We start from the raw sequence: 12,956 nt of genomic DNA, 5'->3' as shown, positions 1-12,956 counted from the left end.
TCACTATAGGATATGCTAATGACGAAAGAGAGTGTATGTGCATGCATATACAGACACAAAATATTTCTAAAACAAGTTATTTTTCAACAGATTTCTACCGTTATACTGAATGTTTATAGTATTAAACTGTATGAATCACAAACACTAATTCTCTCACTTTTCTGTTCTGCTTTGTTGAGGAGTACACTGAGCCTCTGATCCATCACTCTTAACAGATCCAGCACCACCAGAAGTGCTATCAAGAAGATCTCTTCTTCTCTGGTGTTCAGCCATTAAAGCTTCAAGCTGCTTTCTCCTTTGTCGCAGTTCCTCTCTCAAAATCTCATGTCTGCGCATCTCAGACCAAAGCTGTTTGAAATGAAAGGTTGAGAGATAACATTTTAATGAACTGGAAGAATATTGTCCTAACTGCAAGTTTTTATTTATAATATTTAACATAGAGGACAATCTTGACAAGTGGAAAAGATGCCTCTTCTTGGCAACAACCAGGTCCTCACTCTAAAATGAGCTTCCCTACAGACAATGAGGCATGGTTTGGGGGAACCACCCCTTGTAAGGCTACAGAATCATCAAAGGAAAATATAAGCAACTACAACAATCACTAAAAACAGAAAAATCAAACATAATCCTCAACAAGGAGAAAGGCATCCTCTCATATTCCAAGCCTGCTAAGTAAATGTGCTGGCTCTCTCAACTAGAAGGCAAACCCTAAACCATCTACAGCACTGACATGGATCTCTGTCTCACTCTTAAATACACAAGTGGACAGATTTTCCCATATGTGGAAAGGGGTTTTGAGAATCCATGCCCCCACAAGATCTTGTACTGTTTTTCATCTGACCAGTGCATCACTAACTCAAGAGACTCATGAAATTAAAGACTGGCTGCTCAGAATGGATCACTGTAGGACCTATCCACAGAATTCAGGAACTTGGGAGGCAAGCAAGGAGGATCAGATGTTGTTCAACTGCAGCACAGCCCATACTGTAGCACAAAGTGGTCCTGAGGACCAATTAAAGTCAGACTTCAGCTGAGGAGTCTTACAGGACTTGTGAGGCCCCCACTCTCTCTCTGACTTCAGTGGGAGCCCTGATCCTGCCAGATTCAAAATTCATGTTCTTTTTCTTGAGCTGGACATGGTAATTGAATACTCTGGCTTCAAGGCATGGATTCCTCCTTCTGGTCAACATTGGTGTGGTGGGACCTTGGGGCTTCTCTCTGAGGGTCCTCTTACGCCCATGACCTTTGGAATGGTATAGCTGCAAGAGGAACCTCCTCCTGAAATGGTCCCACCCTATTTTGACAGTGGACCAGGGGAAGTCTCAATAGAACATCACAGAGGAAATTTTCTTGAAGGGAAGGCATTTGCAAATCCAACCCCTCTACCCTGTTGTTAAGAACGCTATAGCAGAAGAAACCAAGAACTGTGTTGCCTGCTATCTGGGCAGGATATGTCAGGAAAGCTCCTCCTCAGCATGTATTTAGCAAAAGGATCATGCCTTTTCTACTCATCAAGAGTGGCCTACACTGGAACTGCTAGAAAACATAAATTAGTATATGATTCCAAATTTTATATAAGATAAAGGATTATATAAATACTAGCAAGAAAGCAGGAATGCAATGGGCACTAGGACCCAGGGGACACCGGAGGTGCATATCTCTGTGTGTGTGTCTCTCTCTCCCTCTCGCTGCATGTCTTGTGCAGCAGGAGGCATAGCAGGTAATTAGGGCTCATTCTTAGGAAGGAATCAGGACTGGTATCCAGTTTGGGGTAGCTCTCTGTGTCTCTCTTCTCCCTCCCTCCATCACAGCATGGGTGGCTCTGTGTCTGTCAGCAGGTTGGGGCAGCTCTCTCTGTGTCTCTCTCTGCCTCTCTCGCAGCAGGAGCGATAGGAGGGAATGAGGGCTCATGTTCGGTCTGGCAGGGCTCTGTCTCTCTCTGTCTCTGGCGCATCTGAGAGGAATGTGGCTAATGTCCTGGGAGGGAGGGTGGGAGCTGTAGGGGCAGGGCCAATCATGGCTGCACCCTGATTGACCCTATTCCACCTTGGACAGCCGGACACGTCCCACCCCCCAGGCTGTTTCACAAATATATAGAGGAACCAAGGAGATTCTATACATTTTTTTTATTAACTCGGATTGTACCTTCAGATTCCTGTACTCTATAGCCACATACCAATACTGTACTAGGTGCTACTTTGTCCCACCCACTAAGAATTCCATCCCTGCATGTCTCAATTCCTTCTCATGGTAACCCATTATTTTACGCCTCTACTTCATCCACTCCCTCCAACATTGTTCAGATCTCTAATTTTTATGCTGATTTAATTTTTCAGATGTCAACATTCTGAGAATTGTTTGATCTGGATATATTATTTAAAAATACAGGAAAATCTACCAGCCAGTCGCAATAGTAAATACAAAATGTATCCAATAAATCAAAATTGCAAAAGAAAATTTAATAATGTCATTAATATATAATACCTCACTGTCAGCCACAGCTGTTTCTTCTTGCTGAGCCACAGCCTTGCTTGCTGTGTTAGTTTCATTAACAACTGGTGTTGAAGCATTACCTGGACAGTTATCCAGGCTAGATGATAGCTAAGAGTAAAATTTAAATCATGATGAAATTAAACAAAATTACAACAAAATAAATATTCTAATATGAGCATTAATATCAAATGATGATTTGGATCCAGTATAGCACTTTGAATCTTTGTTGACCTGTATGTTTTTGTAAGATTATGGAAAGCTACCTCAGAAGGTCAGAGAGAATATGGGATAGGGTACCAGAGAGGAGGTTGCATAGGAAAGGGATACATTGGCAGAAAACCCCTCCTTGGATAAGTTCCCCCTCCATCTGACTAAGAATGTGTGAAGTGGAGCAGTTTTCATGGATTTCCCCCTTCCCATCCACCACACTGCCCTGCATCCAACACTAAGGGGCCCCTTAACCTTCAGGTGTGGACATGAATTTGTAGGAAGACAGCAGCAAAGTCCCTTTCACAACCAGAACAGAGACACAGTGGTCTGAATCCAACTCATCTGTAATATTTATTTTTATCAGTTTAATCAGTGCCACACTTCAACAAGCATACTAGCAGAAAATGCTTTTGAATAAGCCCACAGATGATATACACAACGTTCCACTCACTAGTTATTGTGGGGTTTGCATCAAACTGAACTGAATAAGTTTCTGTACTGCTTGTCTAATCAGAACCTATGGTCTCTTTCACATATAGTTTTGTCCTCCTATTTCTGACCTTTCAGTATATTAGCAGCCTCAATGTCTAAACTTCTCTAAAATGGTTTTTAAAAAATTGTGTAGCCTCTGTATTTTTATCACTTATGTTTCCCCCCCCTACTTTTATAAATCAAGACATTCTGTGAAAAAAGAAAAATTCTAAAATGCTGAACTCAAAGAAAAGATACAGGTAGGACAAATTCTAGTGTCCATACTTTCTAATCTTAAAGCAACAGTACACAAACCATCCTCACTATCACTCAACAGTAAACATCTCTTGAGCTGGAAGGCTCACTTGCATGTCAGTTTTCATGACCATAAGTACAGCCCTGCACATTCCAAATTATACCTATGAATTATGTATCGTTAAAGGTGGAATACTAGAATTTGTTCTTGAAAACTTTGATATACATCTGTGGAACCCTAAGCTGACAATAAACTTGGACTTTTTTGTTAATGTTTCTGATTTTTTTTCTACAGCTCACTATATTTTCAAAACTTCTCTCTGCAGCTGCAAGTATTGAAAAGGTTACAAACACACACATTAATATAAATTAAACATTAATATAAAAAAGAATAGATGCTTGAAAGGTCAACATTCCAATGAGAAACCAAGCCTCACAGAAAACTGGCACTGGGGCTGTCCCTTTCCTAATGTGCAATCTACCTACCTGAAGATCTGGACAAGCCTTCTGCAGCACCTGGATTTTTTCCTGAATCTTTATCAGCTTCTGCCTCTCTTCTTGGAGATGTTTAAGTTCTCTCTGTTGCTGTTGAAGTTTGGCTTCATAGAATCTTTCCCTACACCAAAATTAATATCTTCCTGAACAAGGATTTCACAACAAATAATACAGAAAAAGAAATAGGCAGACTCCAACCCTATATTAATTTGGAACGGAAACCATTAGTCTATCAGTTTTCTGGTACATAGCTTTATCTTTAAAAAATGAATCTACTTTGAATAAGCGAAATTTCCAGGCTTCATAATGCTCCCAATAGTGACAGACAACGCCCCCCCAAACAAGCAATACCTTCTTAATGGCTTTCACTCCTCCCCCCTTGGACTTTAAACATTTGGGAGGAAAGAATAGGCTGGACACCCTGCCTTAAATCCAGCAGATGAGTCTGTACTATCAGGAATTTAAAGAAAAGTGAAAGAGGCCATACCTTGCTTTTTCATTCAGCACCACGCCTTTCTGTGACTTGTTTGTATTGGTTCGGAAGTTGTTTGGTTGCTGCTTTTCTTTTTCCTCTTCAGCCAGAAAGAATTCACCCATGTTATCCCTCACTGCCGCCTGTGGCTCTACATCCTCCTCCTAAAAGAGCAAGTGTCTTCAAGCCATGGTAACAAAGACACAGCCAGGCAAACATCTCTCTATTTTGTTGTTGTTGTTGTTAAGTGTTAAAACATCTATATATCTATGTCTCCAGAGTAAGCAGGACCGTGGATATTTAAATCTACTGCTAGGGCCCACCCTAAAATAGATCTTTCTGCAAATGTGGGGGACCTCCCAAATTTGCAGGAAAATTTGAAAAGGTAAAAAAACCACAAATACCTAAAACAAATCACAAAGGGTTTAAATTCCACCCCGAAGTGCAAGTGTTGCCTGTGCATGTACAGTCAACGCATGTACCTTTTATGGAGATTATGGGGATGAAGGAGGCTGATAGGCTACAGGATAGTAAGCAATGTATTGATGTTGGTGAGGAGGCAGGTTGGCAGCTAGGAAGCCATCCCACAGTGAGCCTAACAGCCACAGAGCAAGGCAGGCTCACTGGAGAGGAGACAGGCAGCTCCGGGGACAGGAAAGGGAGGCTTGACAGTGAAGAGGCCAACAGCAGTGGCAGCAATAGCTTAGTGAACTGTGGTGGGGGGGGGAGATGTTGGCTGGTGATGAGGCTGGCAGCCATGGAAGCACTAGCTCAGGCATGCTGGGGAGACAGGCAGGCTTGCTGGAGAGGAGGCTTAGTGGATCTTTCTGGGAGGCCAGCAGCTGCAACGGCAGGAGCTTAGCAATCTTGGGGGGGGGGGAGGTCCCACCAACAAAAGGCCAGCAGCCGCAGTGGGGTCAGCAACAGCAGACGGCCACCTAGCTTCAGCAACAGCTCAGAGATTGGGGTGGGTGGGGCGCCGGCTTGCTGGCAAAGAGGACCAGCTGGCATTAATTGAGCAGCCTGAAAAGTTGTGCTGCACCTGACAAGCAAGTGAGTTTTACAGGTTCATGTGTAGCTTAATATGGAAAAGTTATTTGCCTTACAGATGAAACCAAGTTTAGACAAACCACAACGTACTACCCAACTTGCTTTTCAGAAACCCTAATAGTGTTGAAGTGGCTATACTGGCATAGAGTCTAAAATCTTGTAAGAAATAAACCATACCTGTACCATAGCAACAAGATTTTGAAGCTGTCTAAGTTTCTGCTTTGCTGCTATCAGTCTACTAATCTTCTGCTCAAACTCCACGTCTACTGGAGCATCATCAGCCACACTACTTCTGCGACTGGATAAGGAGGCTTCGCTGGCTCTATCAGCTTCACCATCCTCCTCACCTTGTGGCATATCTGCATCTTCATCGTCTTCTCTATTATAGTGACAGTCTGAAAGAAAAACAACGTTTTAAAAAGCTTATATCCCGAAAATCTTTTTGGTCTTTAAGGCATTACTTGCTCTTCTACTTCAAATCAGTATTACCTACCTGAAATTAACCACAAGTGATTCTAACAGAAAACTGTACTTTTTCATTAAAACGTGTACATGATCTTAAGTATCTTGATCAGGAATTAATCCCCATAAATTTCATATAATAGTATTAAGGTTTCAATTTCACATTATGATTATGCAAGGACTCCATGAAATATTAAGACATCTTTTAAAAAAAATATTCAAAGCATAAAACAAAAAGAAATCCAAATGGCTTGAATACTCTCAAACCGTCACTGCAACCAGAGGGACCTTTTATGCCCATGCAAACACATTGAGATTATTTTGAGACATACCTAAGGTTGAGGGCATGTTCAGAGTTCTTACATTAGCAGATCGGTTGTTTATTTCACAAGCTGTATTAAGATGCCTTCCATTTTGGTTATTTGTCCCACATTGCAAATTGCTATTGCAATTTATTTCTCCCCAACTACCGGTGCCCTGAGGGTTTCTAACAAAGAAAAAGGTGTAAAATGTATCTCTTCCAAGTTCCAAGCAAAAAATTAAAAAGCTCAAATACACTAAAATACTTATTGGCTCATTATCTTTGTTTGATAACTAGAAAGCTCAAGCTGTGCGTATCACAGCAAGCAAGATGATTCACTATAACAATTCACCTTTAAAATATAATTTGTAAAAACACTACATTTATAACCAAAAACAGCACATTTACAAAGAAAATGACCTACCATTCTTTTACTTACATTTACTTACTTTTCCTGACTTCTACAATCAACTTCATACTTAATTACAAAAACCAAAGATCTTTCAACCTGTATGTTCAAACCCAGGGGAGAAAGTACAACCTCTGACAACTAGGTTGGTCAGGAATGACCATTATAACTGTTTACATGAAGGGAGTGTGAGTTCATGCACTTCCCATTTTTGCACAGATTTACAAGCACCCAAGTTGCCCCACTTCTCCAAATATTCATCAGGCATTACGTATTTCAGATAATGTCACGTTATAGAACAACTGCTGGCCAGACAAAAAATAGCCATTTAGAGTTTGATAATGTAAATCTAGAATCTACTAGCATGATGGTAATATTATTTTATTAGGCAGCAATCAAAACTAACCTAATATTAGTAACAGGCTGTGGATTCTCATGCTCTGAATCACATTCTGAATCTTCAGTTTCTTCTTCCTCTTTAGTGTTTTCATTTACCGCATCAGTCATCATATCAGAGGTCTGTTCATAATAATGGACTAATTCACGCAGTTCATTCAGTCTTTTCCGAACTTCATTTAACTTCCTACAAGAAAAGAGATCCAAGTGACAATTTGTTCATTTGATTTTAACAAAAAAAATCCTAATTTATTATTGTTTTGGGACATTCACAGTTGGCAGGTTCAGAGCTGCTGGTTGCAGATCATTTGAAGAAGCATTTCCAAAGGAGGAAAAATTTAATCTATGCACACATAAAGTAGATTTGCCTCATGTCAGTTTAGGGTACCACACATTTGAATAATTTCTTTGCAATCTGGCTAACAATAAATCAGATTTATACAGCATATTTTAAGTCGACAAAGTGCTTCACGTACATTATCTTCTAAGAAATTCTACAACTGTTTCAGAGTCAGATTAATATTATCACCGGTATAAATTAAGGAAGGAAGTCAAGAAAATGCAGGCCCATCTAGTTCCTGAAAACCATAAGTTTTAAACTAGATAAATCACAATCTCATCACTATGTCATACCACCTCCTTGTTCTGCATCCTATTTTCCTGGTGATCTCCATCGTAAGATAGAATCAAGTTCTGATAGCACAGATAACATGGTACCACCAAGTAGTCATGTGAAGTTTATTTGTACACTAGCTGCAAAGCCCATTCATAAGAATGGGCTTTGAAAGGGCCCCCCCTCCCCACTGCGGTTGCTTCCCCGTGGTCCAGCAAGTACACCAGGGCACCTCTACCGGGTGCCGGGTGTGCTTGCTGGGCCACGGGGAAGTAGTCTGTTCCCCCCTCCCCACCAGCAGCTCGAATGCTTCCCCCCCCCAGCGGCTCGAACGCTTCCCCCTCTCCCCAGGCAGCTCAAACGCTGCCGTGCTCGCCGTCCAGGTGTGGTCTGGCAGTGAGGCTCAGCGAGCAGCGTCCACATGCCGTCTGTAGGCAGGCCCTTTGGGGGCCGGGCCAATCAGAAGACACACAGCGTGCTGTGCGCCTTCTGATCGGGCTAGGGCCGGTTCCTTGATGGACAGGGCCCCGAACAGTCTCCTCCTAGGAGGCTGTTTGCCAAATATATAAGGGAGCAACATAGAGTTAAGGATGTTAGAGATCTGAGCTGAAAGATTCAGCTAGAATGCGCGTGCTAATTCTTTGGGAGAAATCAGCATGAAAGCACCTGAACTTTCTTTTTTTCAGAAGTTCCAACCAACCAAGCACATGTAATTCCTTGCAATGTACTGAGCCTTCTTCCAATAGAAAAGCCACCTGAGTTGAAGGAAAGCATCAAACTTTGCTTGGTGAGTGCTAAAATAGGAGAAGGTGCCCCAACATGTCCTGACAGAACACCTTTACAATAGGAATTGGGAAACAGGAACCCAAAGCAGGACTAACCAGTTCGTCCTGTGTAGCAAGCACAAGTCTGACAAAACATCACTGTTAGCTGGTCAATAAAGGTAGCCCACACAACAATTATACAAAATCAGAATCTAAGAATATTACTGTAGCTTCTCAGTTGGGTTTAGGTGTTCATCATCTTCACTCTCATTCTGAGAGGTTACAGAATCCCGATGATACACAATAGATGATGGTAAACTGGGAGGTTCTTCGTTAACAGCTGCCACTTCAGAAGCTGCTGACATGGGATTTCTTTGATCTGCACTTCTCTGAGGTGAGGTAGAGGCAGGCAATACTGCAAACCAGAAGATGGAACCATTGTCTTTTTTTAGGCAAAAATTAACTCAAGGATTGCTTTTATGATTATGTGTTGTGGATCACTGTACTAAATAATTGCTTGGTGAAACACAAGCCAAGAAAAGAACATGCACACTTCCAGCTTGATCCACTAAATGCCAAGTGGCCTCAATAAAGAACAATCACCTCCCAAGTAGCAAGAGCCATCCTGCATTTTCTGGGTGTACTTTTACTGCTTTTCTTCAGAACTGGGCAAAGAAAATCAAGTTCTCTGGCTTCCCCTCCTGTAAACTTACTCTACAGGAGACTTCAACTGTACCAATGGAAAAGCCAAGTCACGTATTATTAGAGCAAATGTGGCACCAGATATGTTCAAAAAGCGCAGAGAAAAGTTATCATCCCTTTCCTCATCTCCTTTCACTGTAAACCTTTCTGCAACTTTTTAGATTTTTGATATGTATAGACAAATCTACACAAGGTCTAACCTCTTCCCAGTCTCCCTGCTCAGCAGCTGCTTCCCAGGGTTTCCCTATTGTATCCCTAAGCAGGAACAAATGTTTTAGGATCAAGTTAGTTAACTAGCCATGAGCCTGCTACCTGAGTGGAGGGCCATCCTATGTCACCCAGGAAGTCATGCAAAATCATTTGCACAGCCCTACCTGAGCAAGTAGAAGCTTGGTTGACCTCCTCCACTGGTCAGGGATTTGAATAATCCAGATTAAAATGTTCTTAGAAAATGCAAAACTGACAGGACTTCTACTTACTTCAAAAATGGAATACACAACTAAAAATTACAAGCTACTTACGTGATGAATTGTTAAGATGCTGATCCCGAAGTGTATGTAGTTCTCCTAGTAATTTGTCCATTTTTTGTTTTTTACCCTGGAGAGCTATCATCTTACTAAAGAGTTGTGCCTTCTCTTCAGACAAATGCTCAGACAAGGAAGAATTCCTGCTTTGAGAAACCTCCCTAGTAAGAGAGAGACTTTCTGCTTGTCTTCTATTATCTATTATTTCAGGCTGACCCTGAAAGTAAAGATACATACATTTCATTTTTGGTGGTTAACACTAGAATACATCATCAGCTGTAACTTTTAAAAATTCAAGGCCAAATTTTAAGGGTTTCATGTAATTAAAAAATCAATAGCAAGAAAAGATATCTGCACAATACATCAGCTTTTAATAAAATACTCAATTTCTATGTATTTTAAAACAAGGCAAAGGCTGCTAGAAGAGTTGTTTTTATATTCCACTTTTCACTGCCCAAAGGAGTCTCAAAGCAACTTACAATCCCCTTCCCTTCTTCCCCCACAACAGACACCCTGTAAGTTAGATGAGGCTGAGAGAGCTCTGACAGGACTGTTCATCAGCACTATCAGAGTTGTGACAAGTTCAAGGTGACCCAGCTGGCTGCATGCGGAGTGGTGAATCCAGATTAGAAGCCATTGCTCTTAGCCACTACACTACGCTGGTTCTATGTTCTAACAGCATAGTTTAAAAAAGACCAGGCAATACCATCTTGGTTTCTCAGACATATATGATGAGATTTGAAGAACTATTCTGCCCTTACAATTTTTCAGTTTTTTTCCAGCAAGCCTACAAACAGGTATGGATTTCTGCATACTAGTGAGCATTCCAATTACACAGTAACATACAGATTTTTAAATTTAAAGGAATAAAGACTAAGCATAAACATTACCCTCAATGAGGCACTATATAGTGACACCAGGAGAACATCAGTGACACACACATTTTTAAAAAAGCAAACTGGCCTACGAAGGACTCTAGAGTTTAAAATATCCAGGATTGGTAAACTATATTTTCCAAATAATTTTTCCTAAACTCTTTGTAGACTCCAGTGCAGGGGTCCCAACCTACAGCCCGCGGGCCACATGTGGCCCACCAAGGTCATTTATCCGGCCCACCAAGGTCATTTATCCAGCCCACCGGGTGTTTTTGTTTCTTTACTTAAAAATAAGGTATGTGCAGTGTGCATAGGAATTTGTTCGTAGTTGTTTTTTTTAAAACTATAGTCCAGCCCTCCAACAGTCTGAGGGACAGTGAACTGGCCTCGTTTTAGAAGTCTGAGGACCCTTGCTCCAGGGTATCAAATACTGGTCATACCATGAGACATAGAAACATGAAATCACAACTATTGTAAGGATTATAACCAGTTAATGTTTAACTTACTCAAGGACCCTGATCAGTAGACCAGGAAGTCTATCTCTAAAAGAATGGAACAAAGGAAGGTCCCACGTTTGTGTGGCAAAAATGTACAGAAATAATGAATGGCAGTGGGGGGGGGGGGGGGATGATTGTCAAATGGGACAATCAATTTGCTCAATCAATATATTATGCAATTGATTTTTCCCTCTATTTATCAGAACTGTGAATACACATCGTACTCTAAGACAAGCATCAAGGAAGGAACTGCAGAATGGACAGATGAATGCTATTGTTCTTTTTCAGTAGCAGACTTCTCACTGGGATTAATAAACCATTTACTCTTAAGTTTGTACATGTTTAATATAAACAGGTGTTACCTGAGATTCATGAAGTTGGTTGTGAAAACGCTTTATTAAGTCATTTAATTCTTCATTTAACTCAGATGTGAAACTCACTCCTGAAACGCTACCTGTAGTTTCTGTTACAACTATTGGGGGTAGGAAGGGGAGAAAAAAAAATATGAAACTGCATTTTTAAAATCACAGCACAGAGAATAACAAATTTCTATGGAAACCTCAACTTATGGCAGAAAGGATAAATTCTGTTCTAGAGTGTATTTGTTATGTGGGCCGGATCTGACATAAATGTCACTTTGTCAGGCTACGTGTGCCATAAAATGTAAAGAAAGGTGCCATAAAACATAAAGAAATATTATTTTAAACTTTATAAAGGATGCAGACAAACCCTATCAGCATTATTTTTACTCAAAATATCACCAAAAGCAATTGATTCCTAACTCTGAAAGCAAGTGAATTAATAGGAAACCACAAAAGCCAAATAACCACATTAAATCATACACAAGATTACTTTCTGTCCAAGAGATACTATGGGGGGATGGGAATTTAGCATTCCATACGAGTTAGTTATTTTTGTATAGATTGCATTTTTATGAGACAAGTTTACCTTGCAAGTAGATATTGCAAGTAAATAAAACTACCCTCCGCAACTGAGCGTGGCTGTGATCCATCCCTCACTCTTTGTTTCCTTTTTTCCCCCATCTTACCTCAGAGGATCTCAAGGAATCACACCAGACTCCCTCCCCTCCCCTCCCTCCCTCACCAAGATGACAGGGTACTGCTATATTTGGGGGGGGGGATGGGGATTAACTTGGATCTCCCAGATTCCCCTCCCCCATTCCTATCCCTCCAGCATCTCCCAACAGAGGAAATAAGGCTTATGGGAAGGCCTGATAGAGAAGTTGTTTCCAAAACCTCCAAGGGGCATTTTTGTCTCCCTGTAATCCTTTGCCCTCGGTACTGAAAAGAGAGGGGTTGGTGGGAGTGATTGCAATTCCCCATCCCCAATACCCTACTTTCTGTTACCATGGCACCTCTTTTTCCCTTTGGTCCTCCATGTGCTTCGAAGGCCAGGACATCTTTCCCTTCAGAGTGGGAATCCTCGTCCTCCCCCCTTCACCACTCCTCGTCCTCCCCCCTTACCACTGGTCCAAACCCTTTGTGAGTAAACCGATACTCTATACACCCACTCTTGCTTTCCCCCCCTCCCAGTCACGGGAGGGTACACTGTTTTTCAAAGTGCTGTAAGTTGCTGTGAAGATTTTGTAGTAAAAAAACAACATTTGTATGTTGTAAAGAAATACGTTTATCAACTGATGAGTTTCTTCTGGATACTAACAATTAGGACCAAGGCAGCGAATACCCAATCTGTTATGGAAAAGCAAAAAGGATTTTTGTTCAAGGAACGAAAACCTCAGCATACCAGAATCATCCATGACAGCAATGGCTTGCTCAGCTTTGTGTTGCAGGGCAAGGAGAGCTGCCTGCCTCCCTTGAAGAGCTTTCAGTTGCTCCTGTTGCTGCAACATCCTCTTCAGTAAATCATGTTGCTTCTTCAGATTTGCAAGCTCTTCCGTAGCCTCTTGCTGGGGATCTCTGGCCTAGAAATAAAGGAGACAATTATGA

At 41.3% G+C, this 12,956-nt stretch overlaps 1 protein-coding gene across 12 annotated transcripts in view; it reads right to left on the bottom strand.

Annotated features, from left to right (window-relative positions):
• Positions 1-12,956, bottom strand: part of PCM1 (pericentriolar material 1) — a 60,841-nt gene that overhangs the window by 32,559 nt on the left and 15,326 nt on the right. For all 12 annotated transcript variants that reach the window (XM_077302119.1, XM_077302117.1, XM_077302121.1 and 9 more), the window contains 11 exons: positions 12,754-12,931; positions 11,352-11,461; positions 9,615-9,834; positions 8,617-8,806; positions 7,025-7,201; positions 6,241-6,395; positions 5,624-5,841; positions 4,412-4,560; positions 3,916-4,045; positions 2,485-2,601; positions 158-348 (listed from right to left, as the gene is read on the bottom strand). In XM_077302119.1, coding sequence (XP_077158234.1) covers positions 158-348; positions 2,485-2,601; positions 3,916-4,045; positions 4,412-4,560; positions 5,624-5,841; positions 6,241-6,395; positions 7,025-7,201; positions 8,617-8,806; positions 9,615-9,834; positions 11,352-11,461; positions 12,754-12,931 — 1,835 coding nt within the window. The remainder of the gene's footprint in view (positions 1-157; positions 349-2,484; positions 2,602-3,915; positions 4,046-4,411; positions 4,561-5,623; positions 5,842-6,240; positions 6,396-7,024; positions 7,202-8,616; positions 8,807-9,614; positions 9,835-11,351; positions 11,462-12,753; positions 12,932-12,956) is intronic.

The sequence above is a fragment of the Paroedura picta genome, chromosome 10, assembly GCF_049243985.1.
Source record: "Paroedura picta isolate Pp20150507F chromosome 10, Ppicta_v3.0, whole genome shotgun sequence".
NCBI classification, from domain to species: domain Eukaryota; kingdom Metazoa; phylum Chordata; class Lepidosauria; order Squamata; family Gekkonidae; genus Paroedura; species Paroedura picta.
This window is presented reverse-complemented; position numbering and strand designations above follow the sequence as displayed.